Below are 24,458 nucleotides of genomic sequence, written 5' to 3'. Positions count from 1 at the left end.
ATAAAAGTAATTTATTTTTAGAGATTTATGTTTTTTATGCGTGAAAGAATCAGACATTTCACCATAAATAAAAGAAAATTTGGAAATATTTTACTTTGAAAAAAATTAGACATATAAGAGATTGTTTGTGCAACACAATATATGCAATAGAACAATTTTATTAAATAAAAAGATTAATTTAAAAAGATCTCTCTCTCTCTCTCTCTTTCTCTCTTTATATATATAATGATTATAAATATACATATATTTATAACGGAATACATCAGTTTGTTATAAATCAATAAGTTTACTAATTTGTCAGAAATAAATTAAGATGCGTTTATCATATCGTGTATATTATGTTATGTACTATAATAAAAAAAGAAACAAACTATTAATATCTATAAATAATATATCTATAAATCACTAAACTATAAATCATAAATAATACAACATTAGACTGCATATTGATGAATTTATAAACATGCACAATGTTATAACCAAAACTATATTTATTACTATATAATATTAATGCTATATAAATTATTACTACATAATTACTATATAATATTTATTATAAATGTGAATATTGAGTTCATAAATATATCACTATTGTCATGTCTTGCATTGCTCAGAAAAATATCAGAGCTTTTTATTCCCGATGTGCCAGTAAGACCGATATATAACCGCCCGATGTTTTCAACAACTGAAACACATATATATATATAATATTTATGATAAATATTAAAAGCATACTTTTTAATCAAAAATAATGATTAATTTTATTTATATTTTTGTGTATTTTTAAAGATAGATCTGCCTCAATGATTAAATGTTCATTATTTAATGCTTCTTATTTCTTATATTTTTAACGTTAACTTATATAATATTAAGATACATAATTTATTTTAATTGTACTATTCTTAAAATGTTATCTTGTATAAATATACAATTTTAAGAAAATAAAAATAAGATTGTTATGGATTAAGTTTATCGAAAAGAATTTTGAATCTGCAATTATTTTATTTTTATTGCAATATTATTTTATACCAAATTAGATACGTATAAAGTTATTTTAACTCTTACATTACAAAACGTAGACATTGTCATAGGGAACAGCTTTCCTGCGGTAAGACACAGCGGTTTGTTGGCGGAAATCATTATAATCAATAGGTTTTTTGCTTTTTTTGGCTCCAACGTATACCACTTGCACTCGCATACGGCCTTGTAAACTCCTTCGCACTTGACAAACAAAACGGTTACATGCTACAAAATTGCATGTTAAATCAATCGAGATTCTATATCGGACGGAAATAATTACTTAATTATCTATAAAGTTATAAAACATTAAAGCAACTGTGTTAAGCTTAATGTTCTATACTCTATGAGTTAGCATCACAATTCGTCTTGTACTATGTTTATAATAAGCCAAACAAAACATATTTTACTTACTTGCGCGACCAAAATTTCTCCCACGGTGCAATAAAGGCATGTATGTGCAAATGTATTAATAAACACTATTACGATAAAAGTTAAACGTAGTACAGAGACATCATTACGCTGAGTTATCATCTAAACAAATGAATGAAGATCAATATATATGTAATTAAATTTAATTTTATTCCTAATATGAAAAAGATTGCTCGTTTCACAATTATGAGTTTAAATTCTTAAAATAAAGTATCTTCTTCATACTAATATGACGTCATATATATATATATATATATATATATATATATATATATAATTATATTTATTATAATTTATGTTATATTATAGTATTATTATTGTTAAAATATTTTGTAACATAATATTGAAATAAGAAATGTATACATAATTAATGTATACTTATAAAATGAATTAATATAACATCGTAATATTTGAAATAAAAATTTATATGTATATTTTTTAATAATATATTGCAATAATATTAAATATATATTTAAAATTAAAAATTAATATTTAAAAATATTTCTCTCTTTCTCTCTTTCTCTCTCTTTCTCTCTGTCTGTAAAAAAAATATGATTTATGATATATCTAGAAAATATATATGCTATTAAGTAAGATATATGAAGAATATTTCTCTCTCTCTCTATGTATATATATATATATATATATATATATATATATATATATAAGTCAAGAAGGAATACTTACAGCACCAATAAAAAAACCGTAAAAAGCGAATAGTATGCCAAAGTAAAAGAGCGCTGCAAGTAGCATCAAAGTAAATATATTATCAATGATACTGATTGATCTATGAAAAAAAATTATTAACAATAAGAAAAACGATATCAAGCATTTTAATCATTTCATTATATCATTTTTATATCTGAGAAAAATCGGGATTCTATAAAAAGATTTTTATTAACAGTTAAATTAAGAAAGAATTTTATTATCTTATTCTACTAGTATAGAGTATTTACAAAAACTAGTATAGAGTATTTACAAAAACATTTTATTAATCGTTTCAATTTTGCGTAAATTTTACGATACTATATTAAAGGCAAAACAAAAAAAAAGCCAAAAAAAATTCTTTAATATTATCCATGTTTAAACATGATGCTTGACCTGATGAGACGTATATGATCCTGTATGCTATGAGATAAGATGCTTTCAAAATTAATAAATTTATCGAGATCCATGACGCGTGCCTTGAGATTCTCCAGTTGACCGCAAACATGAAAAACCAGCAGACTTAGAAAACAATCTGTACCGGTGTACGCTGCGGCAACCATAAATATGCCGATAGTTTGCAGAACGTACGTTATTTCATAAAACGGGCTCTTATCTCGATCATATAAGTAATACGTCTGTAATGGCATCAATCTACCCGGATCTGTTTTATTCGTCAGATATCTCATTGAAAATCCGAAGACAGGAAGAGTCGTACCCAAAATAAAGGATGTGAACATTATAAAATATCCGAATATCGTGAGCATGCACGCGAGTCGCGCTCGTTTTATCATAACATTTCTCTCTTGCACAATTTTTGGCTTCAACCAGTCATGCTTAATCATATTTAGAAGCGGTAGAATATCTAGAAACAGGAAGTACGCAGGAATATGTCCGTTGCATGCTTATTTTCAAGATAAAGTAGATATTGAGAAAAAATGTGATTTTGATGTATATAATTTACAGTGATGTATGTTCGCGTACCTTTTTTTTTCTGCCACATAATGAAAAACTTTATCGTTGCTATAGTAAATGGTAACGTATATTGCAAATTATCAATCATTGACATTAAATCGCCCCATATTTTGAGCAGGGAATGCACACTCGGAATCAAACAAAACCAGATTCCTATATTTAGCATAACGATTATGCGTACGTTCGTCATTAATTTTTCCCATTTAGTTTCGTTATTTTTCGGCCAAATGCCCAACATTTTCAAGCAGGATCGATTTAATTTAATGGCCCATTCGTAATCTGCACTTATATTTAAAAAAATGGGATAAAAAATTGTATTTTATTAAAATCGAATCATCTTATTCAACACGTCAAATATAAAGATATTTGAAAAAGATATCCTACATAAAAAGTTACGTAGGATATTTTTTTCCTTTCGTTAAAATTTTCTTTTCTCCGACAGATATTTGTTTTACGTTTTCACATTGTCAGAGATTAGATACACATCAGATCTAGGCAAAAGATATATGTATATAATCATATTATATCACATCCAATATATAAAAATTGCACATATATATATTGTTTAAAATCAAATATTATTATTATTATTATTAATTGTGTATGTACATAAAAGAATAAAAGAACATCATCATTCTATGTAAATAACCTTTAGAAAGATAAATATAGCTAATCATTTTCGCCTAATTTCAACTTGCATTTACAATAATATTACGTTATGGAGAATAACTTAAAATACGGATATATCTGCTGTATGAGATGCTGTATGAATTAATCTAATCTAATCAGATAATCGAGGAAGAATGAACACCTGCGTATGCTTGCTTTAATGTATCCATATCGATATCTGCGAAGGGACTGAGAGCGAGGGACTGCGAAGGGACTGTCTCACCCTCGTTTAGGGTGGCGGTAGATCGTTGCGTGCAACAAAATTCGCTACACTTAATATCATGTTCTACCGATGTACATGTCGCACATCAATAATGCAATGCTCGTAACGAGAAGATGAACGATGTTTATGAGGAAATTAATAACACGAATACGAACGAGAAATACAGACACAGGGCCGTACGTAAAAATAAAATTTGTAATTTTATTTTACGGACTAATTTTATTTTACGGACTAAAAAATTATTACTTGAAAGTAAACTTAAAGTTACACTAATTGCATACTATGTTTTTGCTTATTATTATTAGATATAGATCAAAATATTGACATTTAAAGATATATATATATATATAGCTATATAAAATAGAAATAATATATCATAAAAGTTTTTTTTTTTTTTATAATTGTCGAGTTGAATTTTAATTTAAACGCAGTTTTATTTTGAACAATGCTTGTAATGACATTCGTTGATAAGGACTAGATCTCTTCTCTCTTTCTGTCTCCTTGCACTTTTGCTCATTTTTAGCTAGAAATTTGTGAAACCGATCCTGCTGTGCGTCCCTTGTTTATGAATTATTGAAACAGCGTGGTGCAACAAGAGATGTGAAAATTTCCCGAGCTGATCCTCCTCCAACTTCTATAAACAATTATTTTTTCATCAAAATTGCACTCGACTATAGACAGACTATAGACTATAGACTACTCGATCATAACTGTGAATATGCTCGATTACCATTGTATGTATCACCAGAGATGATTATACTATTATTATAGAATATTACTAGTGCGTGGATCTTTCATCGTAGATGATTATGACATTACAGATTATATCTAAGTGTGAATATCATGCTTTGATCGTTTTTTATATGGGCAAGTATGTTTCGTTGTTTGTACATCATAAGTTAGAATTAAATAATGCGACATTTATCTACAGTTAGATGTCTAAAAGAAAGCTTTTAAATATTCCTAAGATTTTTAAGAAAATATTAATATAAATTAATTTAGTATTATTGACGTTATATTTTTATTTTTTAAGAGGAATAAATATGTAATAACTCATATGACATATTATTGGATTAACTTTTTTTTTATTTTAATAAAACAATATAATAAAATTTACTTTTAAAAAATGTGACAATATGTATTCTTTTTCTTTGATTTAAGAAAATAATGTAAATTCCTTCCGGTACGTAAAAGATTAAAAGAAAAAAATAATAATAATAAATTGCGAAATTTTCATTTATCAAATGTGAAATAAAGACAAATTTTATTCTTCAATCTTAGATTAACGTTAAATTCATTAATTGTATAATCTTTTATATTTTTGTTAATCTTAGCAGCAAAGAAACTTTATTTTTGGTAAAAAAAATAATCTTCTGCAAAAATAGGGCATATGCATATCAATTACCAAGACTTTGTGTCTATAAATAAATATCTAACAAAAATTCTAACATCTCTTTTGCATAAATATATATAAATATATATAGTTATCTGTTTACTATAAATCAAGTTTACTAATTTTACTAATTTGTGAAGAATAAATTAAGAGAGTTCATTACAAGTATGTCCTATAAAAAAAAAACAGAGAAAAACTCTTATCCTTAAATCATAAATGATATAACAACATTAAAATATATATATAACGAATTTATAAAAATGCATATTTAATGTTAAAGTTAAAATTAATGTTTATCAATGTAAATATTGTTTACATAAACATATTACTCTTATCATGTTTCAATGCCTCAAAATCAGATTTTATCAGAATTTTCTCAGTTTTATTCTCGATATGCCAGCAAGATCGATATATAACCACCCGATGTCTTTAACAACTAAAACATATAATATTCATGATAAATATTAAAAACGTAGTTCTTAATTAATAATTAATTAACTTCTGTATATATAATAATAATTTACTTATTTATATTAATATATTATATTTACATATTATTAATAAATTATATATTTTTATATTTTGTGTGTTTTCAATAATACATAATCTAATGATTAAATACTCATGATTTAATGTTTCTTATATTTTTAATGCTAATTTATATAGCATTAATATATGCAATTTATTTTAATTATTCTATTCTTTAAACGTTATCTTCTATGAATTTACAATTAAAAAAAAATAAAGATAATACTCTTGTGGATTCATTCATATTTTATTAAGAAAATATTGAATTTATATATTTTATTTTTTGTTTTAATATTTTTTTATAACAAATCAGATAAGTAAAGTTATTTTAGCTTGCTTACATTACAAAGAGTAGCCAGTGTCATAGGGAATAGTTTTCCCGCGGTAAGATACAGCGGTTTGTTGGCGTAAATCATTATAATCAATAGGTTTTTTGCTTTTTTTGGCTCCAACGTATACCACTTGCACTCGCATACGGCCTTGTAAACTCCTTCGCACTTGACAAACAAAACGGTTACATGCTACAAAATTGCATGTTAAATCAATCGAGATTTTATATCAAGCGAGAAAATCTTAATTATACAATATAGAACATTGTAGCAATATGACAGTTATTGCAATGTTCCATGCCGTATGGATTAGCACCACAATTCATTTTGTGCCCTGTAATAAGCTAACAACAGGACTATCATACTTACTTGCGCGACCAAAATTTCTCCCACAGTGCAGTAAAGGCATGTGTGTGCAAACGTATTAATAAACACTGTCATGATAAAAGCTATACGTAGTACAGAGACCTCGCCACGCTGAGTTATCACCTAAATAAACAATATATATGTAATAAATATTAATTTTTTTATTTCTAATGTGAAGATGATTGTTCGTTTCACAATTATGAGTTTACATTCTTAAAAAAAAGTATCTTCTCTATACTAATATGACGTTACATATGTATAATTATATTAATTATAATTTATGTTATATTATTATTATTATTTTTAAAACATCTATTATATAATATTGAAATAAATTATATATATATATATATATATATATATATATATATATATATATATTATTAACAATAATATTAAAAATAAAAATAAAAATATTAATGTATATATGTAGATTTATGTGTGTGTGTATATATATATATATATATATATATATATATATATATATATGTATATAAAATATTACAATAAAATGAAATATTTAACATTAAAAATTAATATTTACATTATTGTTAAATTAAAAAAAATTAAAAACTACTATATACAAGTATTTAATGTTTTAAAGATAAAATTTAAAAAATCTTTTTAGATATAATCTTTCAAAACAAAACTTTGTAATAAATATAATTTATTAAATATTTTAAAATGCCATTATGTAAAATATATAAAAATCTTTCTCTTTCTTTTCTCTTTAATAAAAAGCAAAAAGATATATAAATCATGTTTAAAAAGAATACATACACTAACGATTAAAAAACCTTGAAAAGCGAATAATATACCAAAGTAAAAGAGTGCCCCAAGCAGCATCAAAGCAAATATATTATCAATAATATTGATCGATCTATAAGAAAAAGTTATTAAGCAAAACAATCAATAATCAATCAATAATCAAAATATCAATGAGTAATTTATTCATTACATTATATTATTTTTATGAATGCAAAAATGAGGGATTCTATCAAACAATTTCTATAACGGTTAAATTAAAAAAGAATTTTATTATCTCATTCTATTAATATAGAGCATTTGAAAAAAAAAATTATTAATTGTTTCAATTTTTTGTAAATTAACTTTATATATCCTTTGATTTTGTATGGCAAAATTTTGCAACATTGAAACATTTTAAAATTTTACAATACTACATAAGCAAAAAAAAAGAGCAAAGAAATTCTTTGACATTATCAATGCTTAAATATGATGAATAACCTGATGAGACGTATATGATCTTGTATGCTGTGAGCTAGAACGCTTGTGAAATTGTTAAATTTATCGAGCTCGTTGACGCGCTCCTTGAGATTCTCCAATTGACCGCACACGTGAAAGATCAGCAGACTTAAAAAACAATCGGTACCGCTATAAGCACAGGCAGCCATAAATAAACCGAAAATGTGTAGAGCGTAAGTTATTTCATAAAATGGGCTTTTATCTCGATCATAAATGTAATACGTTTGTATCGGCACCAATCTACCCGGGTCCGTTTTATTCGTTAGATATCTTATTGAAATACCGAAGATAGGAAGAATCGTAGCCAAAGAAAAGGAGACCAACATTATAAAATATCCGAATATCGTGAGCATACACGCGAATCGCGCTTGTCTTATCATAGTATTCCTCTCCTGCATAGTTTTTGGCTTCAACCAATCGTGCTTAATCATGTTTAGAAGCGGTAGAATGTCTGGAAATGATAAATATGCAAAAATATGTGCGTCACAATTGCGTGTTTATTCTTGAGATAAAGTACACATCGTGTTATCAGTATAGATAATACACAAAGACGTATGCTCGCTAACCTTTCTTCTTCTGCCACATAATGAAAAACTTAATCGTTGCCATTATAAATGGTAAGGTGTATTGCAGATTATCGATCATCGACATTATATTGCCCCATATTCTGAACAGGGAATGCACACTCGGAATAATACAGAACCAGAAGCCTATATTTAGCATCACGATTACGCGTACATTTGTTAATAATTTCTCGCATTTGGTTTCATTATTTTTCGGCCAAATGCCCAACATTTTCAAACAGGTCCGATTTAATTTGATGGCCCATTCATAATCTGCACTTATATTTAAAATAAATAAGATAAAAATTTTTATTAAAATAAATTTTTATTCAACATCAAACATTTCTTTATGTACGATTTTTTTATATTTTTTTCCTTTTCGTTAAAGTTTTCTCTTATCGGACAAATATTTATATTTGCTTTACGTATTATCATACCACATTGTCAGAGATTAAATTGGATCACACATTGGATCTTGTTATACCAAAAATATTAGGATATACGTATTAGGATTATGTATATCTTTATGCCAAAGGATATACTTAATCATAAAAATCATCAATATAAAAAATGGCATATCATTTTAATTAGATATTATTATTATTATTATTATTATTATTAATTGTGTATATACAAAAGAATAAAATGAACACCTGTATGCCTGCTTTAATGTATCCATATCGGCGTTTGCAAAGAAACTGAGAGCTTCCTCCCTCCTCGCTTGGGATGGCGGTAGATCATTGCGTGCGACAAAATTCGCTACATTTAATACCGCGTTCTATAGATGTACATGTCGCACATCAATAATGCAATGTCCGTAACAAAAAATAAGTGATGTTTATAGGTTCCCGCACATGGTTCACGTGATAAAATGGTTCAATAATAAAATTATTAGCACGAATGCGAACAAGATGTATAGACACAGAGCCGTACGAGGAAATAAAACTACTAGTAAACTGAAAAATTATTATTGAAAAATAAGCTTTAAAGTTACAATTAAGTTGCGTACTATGTTTTTGCTTATTATATATAGATCGTAAAAGATCGATTTTTGAAAATTTTCTATACATATATATACATATAATTTAAAAATTTAATTTATTATATCGATAATTGTCTATATAATAAATTTTTTATTGTAATTTTATTTTGTATCTTGTGTGCATAAAATAATTTTTTTTCATAAGGACGATATCTCTCTTCTTTCTTTCATCTCCTACTAGAAATTTGTGAAACTGGTCCTGCTGTATGCCCCTTATTAATTCATTCCTTAGCGCAACAAGCGATGAAAGTTTTGCAAACTGATGCTCCTCCTCCTCCTATAAACTTTTATGAACAGTTGTTCTTTCATCACGTCTCGGCGAAAGTGCACGTTCGACTATACACTATAGATTATAGCTGTGCGTTACCAGTGCGTGTATGTCACCTTGACTATGACTATATTATTATACAATATTAGTTCGTACGTCTTCCACCGGAGATAATTATACCATCATAGATTATATCTAATAATAAATATGTGTAATATTTGTGTGTATTATATTTTTATTTTTTCTTATACGGGCAAGTACTTTTCAAAATCTGCTACATACTATAAATTAAAATTAAATAACTACTATTATAAACATAATGAGATATCTAAGAAAATACATTTAAATTTTTGTATCTTATCTATTTTTGAATTTACTATTGTTCAGGACGAAATTGATTCAGACATGATATGATAAATAGTAAGAGAGCTACCCATATACTGTTTTCTATCATTATATTTTAAGATTTTCAAATTTCTTATTCTTGAATAAGATAATAATATTCTAATATATAAAAATAATTAGCTAATCATTTTCATTACGTACGAAAAAGAGATTTTTAACATTTTTTTTCCTTTCTTCTTTCTCCGGAAACATATATTTATATTCTATTTAAATATACTGAGATAAAGATATTTATCGAATAAATCTTTATCATAATCAAAATACTAATATGCTGACACATAGATAAATTATTTTTATATTATAAAAAATAACATAGATATCAAGATATTAATGTTGTACTAGAACTTTTCTAAAGATCTTTCGTTCATACACGAGATACGCATAAATAATATATTACCACCAGCGTTTTTAATAATTATAATAATAATTTATAGAAGAAGATGTACTATGTGCTTATTAATAATAATGCGTTTTTTGTTTTTATTCATTCCTCTCATTATTTTGTACATAAAAGTATTAAAAGAGACAACATAATCAAAAAATGAATATTTTACAAGATATTTTACAGTTTATGTAAAATATTATATTAAATTAAAATATAAAATATTTTGTAAATCATTCAATTTCTAGTTATTTTATCCTTATAACTTTTTATTTCCAATATTGCGAGGAATCGATTTATAAAGAGTAAATATATCTGTTCTAATCATAACTTTATATATATATATATATATATATATATATATATATATATATATATTAATATGAGGAATAAATTAAAACGCATTCATTGTAAATATATTTTATAAAAAAGGAAACACTATTTCTTGTTTAAATAAAATATTATAATGACATTAAAATACATATTGATGGGTTTATAAAAAAGTGCATGTAGAATATTATAAGAAAAAGTAATACTTATCGCAAATATTAATACTGATTACATAAACATATTACTCTTGTTCTACAATGTTTGAGACATTGTTGGAATTTTCCGTTTTTATTCCCGATGTGCCAGCAAGACCGATATATAACCGCCCGATGTCTTTAATAACTGAAACGCATGTTAATATATATGATAAATATTGAAAATATATTTTAATCAATAATGATAATTAATTTTATTTCTGTTTTTTTTTTGTATATTTTTAAAGATATATAATCTACCTTTTAATACTCATTTATATGATTAAATAAACTCATCATATTAATGTCCTCCATATTTTTAACGCTAATTTATATAATATTAGTATGTTCAATCTATTTTAATTTTATCATTCTTTAAATTTTACATTATATGAATGCACAATTTTAAGAAAGTAAAGATAAAAGTGTCATATATTCATTTATATTTTGTCAAAGAAAATATTGAATTTGTGATAAATTTATTTGTTGCAATATTTTTTTTATACCAAGTTAGATACGTGTAAAATTATTTAACTCGCTTACATTACAAAGAGTAGCCATTGTCATAGGGAATAGCTTTCCCGCGGTAAGATACAGCGGTTTGTTGGCGCAAATCATTATAATCAATAGATTTCTTGCTTTTTTCGGCTGCAGCGTGTACCACTTGAACTGGCATGTGGCTTCGTAAACTCCCTTGCACTTAATGAACAGAGCGATCATACGCAATGAAATTGCATGTTAAATCAATCAAGACTGTTTATTGGGTGAGAAAATCTTAATTAGCATCACAATTTATATTATTTTTCTGTATTTGTAATAAGCCAAAATTAAGTCATATCTTACTTACTTGCGTAACCAACATTTCTCCTACGATGCAGTAGAAACACGTGTGTGCAAATATATTAACAAATGTTGTTATGATGAAAATTAAACGTGGTACAGATATTGGTAGAGATGTGGTAGAGACATTGCGATGCTGAGTTATTACCTAACAGATGAATGAAGATCAGTATATAAAATGTTTCACAAGTGTAATGTTTTTAAAGTGTTACAAGGTATTTTCTCTCCAAAACTCAAAATAAAAGTAAAGTTAAAATTTAAAATTTATTTTTACGTTTTCTCTTAATATTTTAAAAAATTACTATTTAAAATTTAAAAATATATATAAAAATTATTTTATTAAATATAACTAAAAATATATCTGTTAAATATATATGATTTATTAAATATCTACAAATTAAGTTAGAAAAGAATACATACAGTACCGAATAAAAAACCATAAAAAGCAAATAGTATGCCAAAGTAAAAGAGCGCTCCAAGCAACATCAAAGCAAATATATTATCGATGATATTGATCGATCTGTAAGAGAAAGTTATCAAGCAAAACAATATCAATGAGTAATTTAATCATTTCATTATATTATTTTTACGAGTTTAAAAGAGAGATTTTATAATTTTTATAACTGTTAAATTAAAAAATAATTTTTTATCTGTACTGGATATAGGACATTAAAAAAAAAAATTCATAAATTGTTTCAATTTTTTGTGAATTAACTTCATATTTATTCTTTAATTTTATATGGCTAAAAAAAAATTAAGTGACATTGAAACATTTCAAAATTTTACAATAGGTACTATATTATAGGCAAAGTAAAAGAAAGCAAAAAATTCTTTGATATTATCAATGCTTAAACATGATGAATAACCTGATGAGACGTATATGATCCCGTATGTTATGAGATAGAACGCTTTCGAAATTGTTAAATTTATCGAGATCGATGACGCGCGCCTTGAGATTCTCCAGCTGACCACATACATGAAAGACTAGCACACTTAAGAAACAGTCAGTACCAGTGTATACAGTGGCAAATATAGACATTCCGACAGTTTGCAGAACGTAAGTTATCTCATAAAGTGGGCTTTTATCTCGATCATAAAAGTAATATGTTTGTATCGGCACCAATCTACCCGGATCCGTTTTATTAGTCAGATATCTTATTGAAATGCCGAAGATAGGAAGAATCGTACACAAAAGAACGGATATCAACATTACAAAATATCCAAATATCGTGAGCATGCACGCGAGTCGCGCTCGTTTTATCATAATGTCTCTCTCTTGCATAGTCTTTGGCTTCAACCAATCGCACTTAATCATGTTTAAAAGCGGTAAAATATCTAGAATTAGTAAGTATATGAACTATATATAAGTCATAATTACGTGCTTATTTTTGAAATAAAATAGATATCGAGAAAGAAAATATGTTTGACGTATATATTGTACAGAGATATATGCTTGTTTATACCTTTCTTTTTTTGCCACATAATAAAAAACTTTATTGTTGCCATTATAAATGGTAAAGTGTATTGTAGATTATCGATCATTGACATCATATTGCCCCATATTTTCAGTAGAGAATGCACACTCGGTATGATACAGAACCAGAAGCCTATATTCAACATAACGATTACGCGTATATTTGTCCTTAATTTCTCCCATTTACTTTCATTATTTTTCGGCCAAATGCCCAACATTCTCAAGCAGGTCCGATTTAATTTAATGGCCCATTCATAATCTGCACTTATATTTAAAAAAGAAAAGTGGGATAAAAAAGTTTCATTAAAAATCAAATAAATATAACTTATCTTCCAAAAATATGTTTTTGCTTGATTTTAATTTGCATTTAAAATAATTTTTGTTATAACTCAAAGTATGCATGTACGTGTTGTATGAGAGGATGAGCTTGTCTGATCAATCAAGGAAGAAAGTATACCTGCGTATGCTGTGTGCTTTGATATATTCATATTGGTGTCTGCGAAGAGACTAAGAGCTTTCTCACCCTCGTTTATTGTTAGAGAAGCTGTGGATCGTTGCGTGCGATAAAATTTGCTACGCTTAATACCTTGTTCTACAGATGTATATGTGTCATCAATAATGCAATCACATCAATAATGCAATGTCCGTAACAAGAAGGTGGGCGATGTTTAAGAGGAAATTAATAGCAGAAATTCGAATGAGAAATATAGACACAGGGCCGCACGCGAAAATAAAATTTGTAATCGCGGACTAAAAAAAAATTATTACTTGAAAATAAATTTATATTATTATAGTTATGCTAAATTGCGTACTATGCTTATTATATATAAATCATAAAATATTGATATTTAAAGATATATATAAGTATATAAAATAGAAATAATATATCATAAAAATTTTAAAGTTTAATTTTTTTTTATCCATAATTGTCTAAAGTTTTACCGCAGTTTTATTTTGAACGTGCTTGTGTCCGCGTAATGACTTTCGTTGATAGGACGAGATCTCTTCTCTCTTTCTCTCTTCGTACTTTCGCTCATTTTTAGCTAGAAATTTATGAAACCGATCCTGCTGTGCGCCCCTTGTTAATGAATTATTGAAACTGCATGGCGCAACAAGAGATGAAAGTTTTTCGAGCTGATCCTTCTCCAACTTCATAAACAATTGTTCTATCATCATGGCTCGGCGAAATTTTTCGACTATAGACAGACTATAGACTATACACTAGTCAACCATAGTTGTGAATATGCACGATTACCATTGTATGTATCACCAGAAATGATTATACTATTATAGAATATTACCAGTGCTTGGGTCTTTCATCATAGAGATGACTACATTATTATAGATTATATCTAAATGTGAATGTCACGCTTCGATTGTTGTTTATATGGGCAAGTATGTTTTGATACGTCATGCATATGTATATCATAAGTTAGAATTAAATAATGCGACATTTATACAGTTTGATGTCTAAAAGAAAGCTTTAGATATTCTTAAGATTTGTAAGAAAGTATTAATGTAAATTAATTTAGTATTATTACTTGACGTTATATTTTTATATTTTTTAAGAGAAATAAAACTCATATGATATATTAATGGATTAAATTTTTTTTTCATTTTAATAGAAAAATATAATGAAATTTATTTGCGAAAAATATGGCCATATATATCCTTTTTTTTTTTGATTTATGAAAATTACATAAATTCCTTTTGATACTTAAATGCTTAAAAGAGAAAAATAATAATAATAGTTTACGAAATTTTCATTTTACAAATGTAATAAGGATAAATTTTATTCTTCACTTTAAATTACGTTAAATTTATAAATTGTATAATTTTTTATTAATCTTTATTTTTATTAATCTTAGCAGTAAAGAGACTCTTTTTCGTGATAAAAAAAATAATCTTGTGAAAATATGGCATTTTTTATCAAGTTTCTCTTTCTTTCTCTCTCGTTGGGTCTGTAAATAAATATTCAACGAAAATTCTAACATATAGGCATATAGATACTTATTTGTAGATATAGATATTTATTTGTAGATATAGATATATAGATATATAAATACTTATTTGTTATAAATCAATAAATTTAATAATTTGTAAAGAATAAATTAAGATGTGTCCATTATATACATTTTATGAAAAAAAAGGAAAACTATTACGTTTAAATTATAAATAATACAACAACGAAGTGCATACTGATGTTTATAAAAATATGCATATACAGTATTATATAAGTGAAACTATAATATTTATCGAAAATGAATATTGTCTGTGTAAACATACTACTCTTATCATAGGTTTGCAATACCTCAGATATTGTCGAAGTTTTCTCATTTTTATTCCCGATATGCCAGCAAGATTGATATATAACCGCCCGATGTCTTTAACAACTAAAACATATATAATATTTATGACAAATATTAAAAGATTAATTAATATTGATGATGATATATATTAACATTATGTTTATATATTATTAATAGATTATTTATTTTTATATTTTATGCAATTTTGAAGAATATATATTGAAGAATACAACGATTAACTACTCATTATTTAATGTTTCTTATATTTTTAATCATAATTTATGTAATATTAGTATATAAAATTTATTTCAATTATTCTGTTCTTTAAATGATATAAGATTGTTATAGATTCATCCGTACTTTGTCGAAGAAAATATTAAATTTATACAGTTTATTTTTCTTGTAATAATTTTTTATAACAAGTTAAATTGGTATAAAGTTGTTTTAGCTTGCTTACATTACAAAAAGTAGCCATTGTCATAGGGAACAATTTTCCCGCGGTAAGATGCAGAGATTTGCTGGCATAAATCATTATAATCGATAGTTTTTTCACTTTTTTTGGCTCCAATGTGTACCACTTGCATTCGCATGCAGCTTCGTAAACTCCTTCGTACTTGATAAACGAAGTGATCATATGTCATAAAATTACGTGTTAAATCAAGTTCTAAATCAATCGAGATTTTAATTCGGACGAAAAAATTTTAATTACCTATATAGTACAGAACATTGTAGCAGCACGGTAACAATATTGTTGCAATGTTCTATGCTATATGAGTTAGCTTTTCATTTCGTCTTGTGTCATTTATAATAAGCCATAACGAGACATTTCGTACTTACTTGCGCGACCAAAATTTCTCCTACGGTGCAATAAAGGCATGTGTGTGCAAACGTGGTAATAAACACTAGCATGATAAAAATTAAACGTAGTTCAGAGATATCACCATAGTGAGTTATCATCTAAACAAATGAATAAAAATCGATATATATGTAATTAATTTTTATTTTATTTCCAATGTGAAGAAAATTGTTCTCTTCACAATTATGAGTTTTAATTCTTAAAAAAAAAGTGTCTTCTATTAATAGGATATTATATATGAATATATTAATTATATAATAATTATATATTATAATAAATTATATATAATATGTTATATTATTATTATTATTAAAACATCTTTACATAATTTTAAAATAAAGAAAAATATGTACATAGTTATTGTTTATTTATAAAATAGATCAATGTAATTTTTATTAAGAATAATATTAAAAATCTTAAAATTTATATGAGTTTGCGTGTACTATGTACATATTTTTCTTTATTATATATATATATATATATATATATATATATATATATGGTTGTTTTTTGAAAAAAAATTAAATTAAATATTTAAAATCAAAATTTAATATATTATTTTTAAATTTTTAAAAATAAATATTTATTTTTAAAAGATAAAATAAAAGTATAAAAAATATGTTTTTAAATATAATTGTTAAAAACGTATCTTTAAAAATTAGAATTAATTATATAACAATGCTATTATGTATATATAAAACATATAATAATTTTTTTCCTTCTTTTTCTTTCTGAATCTTTTCTCTCTATCGAAAATAAGAAGAAAGCAAATCAAGTTAAAAAAGAATACTTACACTAACAATTAAAAAACCTTGAAAAGCAAATAATATGCCAAAATAAAAAAGCGCCCCAAGTAACATCAAAGCAAATATATTATCAATGATATTGATCGATCTGTAAGAGAAAGTTATCAAGCAAAAAATATAATATCAAAGAGTATTTTAATCATATTATTACATTATTATTTTTATGCAAAAAAGAGGAAGTATAAAAGTGGAATATAAAAGTTTTTATAACTGTTAAATTAAAAAAGAATTTCATTATTTTATTCTACTAATATAAGGCATTTAAAAAAAATTTATTAATTGTTTCAATTTTTTGTAAATTAACTTTATATATTCTTTAATTTTGTATGACAAAAGAAATTAGTGACATTAAAATATTTCAAAATTTTACAATACTATATTATAGGAAAAATAAAAAGGAATAAAAATTCTTTAATATTATCACTGCTTAAACTAATAAATAACCTGATGAGACGTATATGATCCTGTACGCTGTGAGATAAAACATTTTCGAAATTGTTAAATTTAGCGAGATCGATGATGCGCGCCTTGAGATTCTCCAGCTGACCACAAACGTGAAAGACCAACAGACTTAAAAAACAATCTGTACCGGTATATACAGCGCCAAACATAAATATGCCGATAGCTTGTAGGGTATATGTTATTTCATAAAACGGACTTTTATCTCGATCATAAAAGTAATATGTTTGTAACGGCACCAATCTACCCGGATCCGTTTTATTCGAGAGATATCTCATTGAAATGCCGAAGACAGGAAGAATAGTAAACAAAAGAAAAGAGATAAACATTATAAAATATCCGATTATCGTGAGCACGCACGCAAGTCGCGCTCGTTTTATCATAATATTTCTCTCTTGCATAGCTTTTGGCTTCAACCAGTCATGCTTAATCATGTTTAGAAGCGGTAGAATATCTAGAAACAGTAAGTATATGTAAGTATACGTGCGTCACAGTTGCGTGCTTATTCTTGAGATAAAATAGATATCATTTTCGGTATACATAATTTACAAAGATATATATTCTCTCATACCTTTCTTTTTCTGCCACATAATGAAAAATTTTATTGTTGCCATTATAGATGGTAAAGTGTATTCAAGATTATCGACCATCGACATTATATTGCCCCATATTCTGAGTAGAGAATGCACACTCGGAATGATACAAAACCAGAGTCCTATATTTAACATAACAATTACGCGTACATTTGTTCTTAGTTTCTCCCATTTAGTTTCATTATTCTTTGGCCAAATGCCCAGCATTCTTAAGCATGTCCGATTTAATTTGATGGCCCATTTGTAATCTGCGTTTATATTAAAAAAAAAAAATGGGATAAAAAAATTTTATTAAAATCAGATATTATTATTATTATTAATCGTATGTATATAAAAGAGTAAAAGAATATCATCATTCTATGCAAACTTTAGAAAGATAAATATAGCGAATCGTTTTTTTAAAGATACGTTTTCGCCTTATTTCAATTTGTATTAAATTCTGTAAAACTTGATAAAATTCTGTATGACGAATTGATCTATTCGAATCAGATTATCGAGAACGAATGAACACCTGCATATGCCGTGTGCTTTAATGTATCCATATCAACGTCTGCGAAAAAATTGAGAGCTTTTTCCTCGTTTAAGGAGGCGATAGATCGTTGCGTGTGACAAAATTCTTTACGCTTAATACCGTGTTCTACAGATGTACACGTCGCACATCAATAATGCAGTGCTCATAACAAGAAGGTGGGCGATGTTTATGAGGAAATTAGTAATACGAACGCGAAGTATAGACGCAGGGTCGCAATATAAAATTTGTAATCGAGGAATAAAAAATTATTACTGAAAAATAAATTTAAGAATCTTACGAAGAATCTTATAAAGTTACGCTATGCTTTTGTTCAATATGTAGATAGTAAAAGATTAATTTTTAAAAATTATATATATTTAAATATATACATATAATAGAATCATGAAAATTTAACCGTTTAATTCTTTAATTTATTATATTGTTTAGTTGCGCTTCATCATAGTTTTATCTTGAGCATTGCTTATGTGCGTGAAATGACTTTCTTTGATAAAGGCGGGATCTTTTTCTATTCATTTTCTCCTTGCACTTTTTCTTATTTCTAGCTATTTGTTAAACCGATCCTGCTGTGCGCCTCTTATTAATGATTCATTGAAACTGCGTGGAGCAACAAGGGATGTAAAAGTTTTTCGAGCTGACTCTCCTTCAATTTCTATAAACAGTTGTCCTTTCATCGTGTCTTAGGAAAATTGCACGTTTGACTATAGATTATAGGCTATAGACTCCTCGACTATAACTGTGAATATGTACGATTACCAGTGCGCTTCTATTATCAGAGATGATGACTATATATATTATCATAGATTATTATCAGTACGTGGGTCTTTCATAGATGATTATATTATCATAAATTATATTTAAGTATGAATGTCACGTTTTGATTATTTTTTATATAGGTAAATATCTTTCGATGTATTTGGTAACATAAATTAAAATTAAAAACAATTATATGCAGTGAAATGTCTAAAAAATACATTTAAATATTTCTCATTTTTGAATTTACGAAATTATTTTAAAAGACGAAGTTGATTCGAGGAAACATGATATGATAAACAATAAAAAAAAAAAACTATTGGTCTCTTCTCGACATTTTAAGATTCTCAAATTTCTTGTTTTCAAATGAGATAATAATATTCGAATTTCTGAGATGTTAAACGGTGGTCGACATGCAGAAATTGCGTATGTTGAAAACTCGAATATTAAGAAATAATTTTACATAATTTTATTCAGATATAAATTTTTATATCAAACTTGTCTTTAATACGTATGAAAAATAAAAATATTTTTATTATATTGTGAATTAACGACGTATCGACAGATACATGATGGCGTTTGGATGTTGTTCACTAATTTCTACGAACTCCACGCGAATTTTAATAAGTCTTCCTTTTTGATTATCGTTTTTAATTTAAAATTTGACTGCAATCACAAATATTGTATATATCGAATTTTAAAATTCTAATGTAATCTTTATATATTTATATCCACACTAAAGATCCAGAAAATGATCCAAAACATACATTAAAAAAAATACACATTTATTTATTAAATAACAATAATAAGCGCACTATATCCGCGCTTTGGCTCTTTGTTTTTCCACTTAAATAACAACATATATTTTAGATAATTACTTTAAATTATTTCGTAAATTAATTGATAATATATAACATGTTTTTTTAAGAGTAAGTACATTTATTATAAATCACAATGACTTTACTAATTAGGAATAAATTAAACTCATCGAAAATATGTTTTATGTAAAAAAAAAAAAAATTATTTTGTTTAAATCATAAATATTATAACGACATTAGTATATGCATAATGACACGTTTACAAAAAAGTACACATACAGTATTATAAGTAAAAGTAAACGGTACTCATAACAAATATGAATACCGATTAAGCATATTGCTTTTGTCACGTGCAATATTTTAGACATTGTTGGAGTTTTTCATTTTTAATCTCGATATGCCAGTAAGACAGATATATAACCGCCCGATGTCTTTAACAACTGAAACACATATAATATATGTGACAAATATTAAAAGAATATTTTTTACAATAATGATAATTAATTTTATTTTTATTTGATTGTATATTCATAAATATATTGTATATTCATAAAGATAAAGAATCCATTTTTTATATTCATTTATACAATTAAATATTCAATATTTAATGTTTCCCATATTTTTAATTTATATAGTATTAATATATAAAATTTATTATTTAATTAATTTATTATTATTTTATTATTAATTTATTATTAATTAATTTAATTGAATAATTCTTTAAGTATTGTCTTATAAGAAAGCACAATTTTAAGAAAGTAAAGATAAGATTGTCATAGATTCATTCATATGTCAAAGAGAATATTGAATTTATAATAATTTTATATTTATCGCATTTTTTTATACTAACAATAAGTTAGATACGTATAAAGTTGTTTTAGCTTACTTACATTACAAAACGTAGCCATTGTCATAGGAAATAGCTTTCCCGCGGAAAGATACAGCGGTTTGTTGGCGGAAATCATTATAATCAATAGGTTGCTCGCTTTTTTCGGCTCCAACGTGTACCACTTACACTCATATACGGCCTTGTAAACTCCCTCGCACTTGACAAACAAAGCGATATACGCCATAAAATTGCATGTTAAATCAATCGAAATTCTATATTGGGCGAAAAATCTTAATTATATAGCACCATTCGTATTCTGTTTGTAATAAGCCAACAACCTATATCATACTTACTTGAGCGACCAAAATTTCTCCCACAGTGCAGTAGAGGCATGTATGGACAAACGTATTAACAAACACTGTCAGCATAAAAATTAAACGTACTACAGAGATATCGCCACGCTGAGTTATCATCTAAACGAACGATGTATATGTAATTAATTTTTAATTTATTCCTAATGTGAAAAAGATTGTTTCTTAAACACAATTTTAAATTTAAATTTTTAAAAGAAATTACCTTTCCTATACTAATATAACGTTATAAATTATAATTATATTAATTAAATATAATTTATGTTATATTATTAATATTGTTAAAACAATTTTATACAATATTAAAATAAGGAATATATACATAGTCATTGTTTATTTATAAAATTGATTAATATAATATTAAAAATAATATTGAAAATCAAAATTTATATATGTATATAATTTTTAAATAAAATATTACAATAAAATTAAATATTAATAATTAAAAATTGATATTTGCATTATTTTTGAATTTATGAAGATTAATATTTAATGTTTAAAAGATAAAATAAAAATATAAAAAATATGTTTTTAAAAATGTATATTAAAATAATTTAAAAACAAGAATTTATAAAATATTTGAGTATGCCATTATGCATAAAACGCATAAAAAGTTTTTTTGTGTCTTTTTTTCTTTTTTCTCTCTTTCTCTTTTTTTCTTTTTTTTTCTCTTTTTAGCAAAAAATAGAAACAAATCAAATTAAAGAAGAACACTTACACTAACGATTAAAAAACCTTGAAAAGCAAATAATATGCCAAAATAAATGAGCGCTCCAAGTAGCATCAAAGCAAAAATATTGTCAATGATATTGATCGATCTGTAAGACAAAGTTATCAAGCAAAAAAATATCAATGAGTATTTTAATTATATTTTAATCATATTATTATATTATATTTATGAACGTGAGACAAAGAGATTATATAAAAAAATTTTTATAACTCTAGAAATTAAAAAAGAATTTCAATATTTTATTCTATTAATAAAAAGCATTTCAAAAAATAATTTATTAATTATAAGTTTTCAAAAATTAACTTTATATTCTTTAATTGCGTGGCAAAAAAAAATTTAGTCACATTAAAACATTTCAAAATTCTGTAATATTACATTATAGACAAAGTAAAAAAAAATTTTTTTAATATTATCGATGCTTAAACATCATGAATAACCTGATGAGACGTATATGTTCCTGCACGCTGTGAGATAGAATGCTTTCGAAATTGTGAAATTTATCGAGATCCATGATCCGCGTTTTAAGATTCTCTAGCTGACCACACACATGAAACACCAGCAGACTTAAAAAACAATCAGTACCAGTATACGAAGTCGCAATTATATATATACCGACAATTTGCAGAGCGTAAGTTATTTCGTAAAACGGGCTTTTATCTCTATCATAAAAATAATATGTTTGTAATGGCACTAATCTATCCGGATCCGTTATATTCGTCAAATATCTCACTGAAATGCCGAAGACAGGTAAAATAATAACAAAAAAACCGGAGATAAACATTATAAAATATCCGAACATTGTGATCATGCACGCAAGTCGCGCGCGTTTTATCATAATGTTCCTTTCCTGCACACTTTTTGGCTTCAACCAGTCATGCTTAATCATATTTAGAAGCGGTAGAATATCTAGAAACAATAAGTGTATAAGAATATGTACATCACAGATACGTACTTATTTTTTAGGTAAAGTAGATATCGTGTTTTCGGTATACATAATCTATAGAGATATATCTATATTCGCTTATACCTTTCTTTTTCTGCCACATAATGAAAAGCTTTACCATTGCCATCATAGATGGTAAAGTGTATTCCAGATTATCGACCATCGACAATATATTACCCCATATTCTGAGTAAAGAATGTACACTCGGAATGATACAAAACCAGAATCCTATATTCAGCAAAACGATTACGCGTACGTTTATCATTAATTTCTCCCATTTGGTTTCATTATTTTCCGGCCAAATGCCCAATATTCTTAAGCAGGGCCGATTTAATTTGATGGCCCATTCATAATCTACATATATTTTTAAAATATTCTACATTATATTTAAAAAAAGATGGAATAAAAAAATTTTATTAAAATCAAATTATCTTCAATATAAGATTAAAATTTTTTTATATACGTTTTTTTATACATGTATTTTCTTTTCTTTGTTTTTTTTTCCGTAATATTTATATTTATTTTAAGTATTTACATTGTCAGAGATTAGATACATATCTTGTTACATTAAAAGATAACGTTATTATAAAACATATTCAATATAAAAAAATGGCATATATATATATATATATATATATATATATATATATATATATGTATATATCGTTTAAAATCAGATATTATTATTATTGTTATTATTAATTATATATATATATATATATATATATATATATATATATATATAAAAGAACATCATCATTTTATGTAAATTAAAAAAAATATATATATAGTTAATCGTTCTTCCAAAGACACGTTTTCATTTAATTTCAACTTGCATTTACAATAATCTCGTGGTATGGAAAATAACTCAAAGTATGGATATATCTGCCATATCGGATGATGAATTGGTCTAATTTAATCAAGGAAGAATGAACACCTTCGTATGCTTGCTTTAATGTATCCATATCGACATCTGCGACAGAACTGAGAACTTCCTCCCTTTCACTTAGGGTGACGATAGATAGTTGCGTGCGACAAAATTCGCTTAAAACCGTGTTCTATAG

At 25.7% G+C, this 24,458-nt stretch overlaps 5 protein-coding genes across 6 annotated transcripts; all 5 read right to left on the bottom strand.

Moving 5' to 3' along the window:
• Positions 1-631: 631 nt before the first annotated feature.
• Positions 632-4,098, bottom strand: LOC126849561 (odorant receptor 63a-like). Its single transcript, XM_050591507.1, has 7 exons — positions 4,089-4,098; positions 3,139-3,408; positions 2,551-3,019; positions 2,137-2,236; positions 1,432-1,551; positions 1,066-1,221; positions 632-685 (listed from the first exon to the last, which is right to left on the bottom strand). The coding sequence occupies exons 1-7, from the start codon at positions 4,096-4,098 to the stop codon at positions 632-634; spliced, it is 1,179 nt and encodes a 392-aa protein (XP_050447464.1).
• A 1,686-nt stretch (positions 4,099-5,784) lies between these two features.
• LOC126850101 (uncharacterized) lies at positions 5,785-7,997 on the bottom strand. Its single transcript, XM_050592739.1, has 5 exons — positions 7,883-7,997; positions 7,418-7,517; positions 6,641-6,760; positions 6,284-6,439; positions 5,785-5,850 (listed from the first exon to the last, which is right to left on the bottom strand). Exons 2-5 carry the CDS (start codon positions 7,481-7,483, stop codon positions 5,797-5,799), a joined length of 396 nt encoding a protein of 131 aa, XP_050448696.1. The 5' UTR covers positions 7,484-7,517; positions 7,883-7,997; the 3' UTR covers positions 5,785-5,796.
• LOC126849560 (uncharacterized) lies at positions 7,858-8,695 on the bottom strand. The gene is made up of 2 exons (XM_050591506.1): positions 8,467-8,695; positions 7,858-8,351 (listed from the first exon to the last, which is right to left on the bottom strand). The coding sequence occupies exons 1-2, from the start codon at positions 8,693-8,695 to the stop codon at positions 7,858-7,860; spliced, it is 723 nt and encodes a 240-aa protein (XP_050447463.1).
• A 2,483-nt stretch (positions 8,696-11,178) lies between these two features.
• On the bottom strand, positions 11,179-13,910 carry LOC126849559 (uncharacterized). Its single transcript, XM_050591505.1, has 7 exons — positions 13,856-13,910; positions 13,388-13,657; positions 12,791-13,259; positions 12,345-12,444; positions 11,932-12,072; positions 11,628-11,783; positions 11,179-11,232 (listed from the first exon to the last, which is right to left on the bottom strand). Exons 1-7 carry the CDS (start codon positions 13,884-13,886, stop codon positions 11,179-11,181), a joined length of 1,221 nt encoding a protein of 406 aa, XP_050447462.1. The 5' UTR covers positions 13,887-13,910.
• Positions 13,911-15,730: 1,820 nt separating this feature from the next.
• LOC126850098 (odorant receptor 43a-like) lies at positions 15,731-23,573 on the bottom strand. Of its 2 annotated transcripts, none has more exons than XM_050592735.1 (6): positions 23,479-23,573; positions 22,889-23,357; positions 22,440-22,539; positions 21,704-21,823; positions 21,412-21,567; positions 15,731-15,791 (listed from the first exon to the last, which is right to left on the bottom strand). In XM_050592735.1, the coding sequence occupies exons 1-6, from the start codon at positions 23,555-23,557 to the stop codon at positions 15,738-15,740; spliced, it is 978 nt and encodes a 325-aa protein (XP_050448692.1). In that variant the 5' UTR covers positions 23,558-23,573; the 3' UTR covers positions 15,731-15,737. The 2 variants fall into 2 exon arrangements, with proteins under 2 accessions (XP_050448692.1, XP_050448691.1); XM_050592734.1 differs by lacking the exon at positions 15,731-15,791 and adding an exon at positions 20,846-20,961.
• Positions 23,574-24,458: the final 885 nt, after the last annotated feature.

This window comes from Cataglyphis hispanica, chromosome 5 (genome assembly GCF_021464435.1).
Source record: "Cataglyphis hispanica isolate Lineage 1 chromosome 5, ULB_Chis1_1.0, whole genome shotgun sequence".
Lineage (NCBI taxonomy): Eukaryota > Metazoa > Arthropoda > Insecta > Hymenoptera > Formicidae > Cataglyphis > Cataglyphis hispanica.
This window is presented reverse-complemented; position numbering and strand designations above follow the sequence as displayed.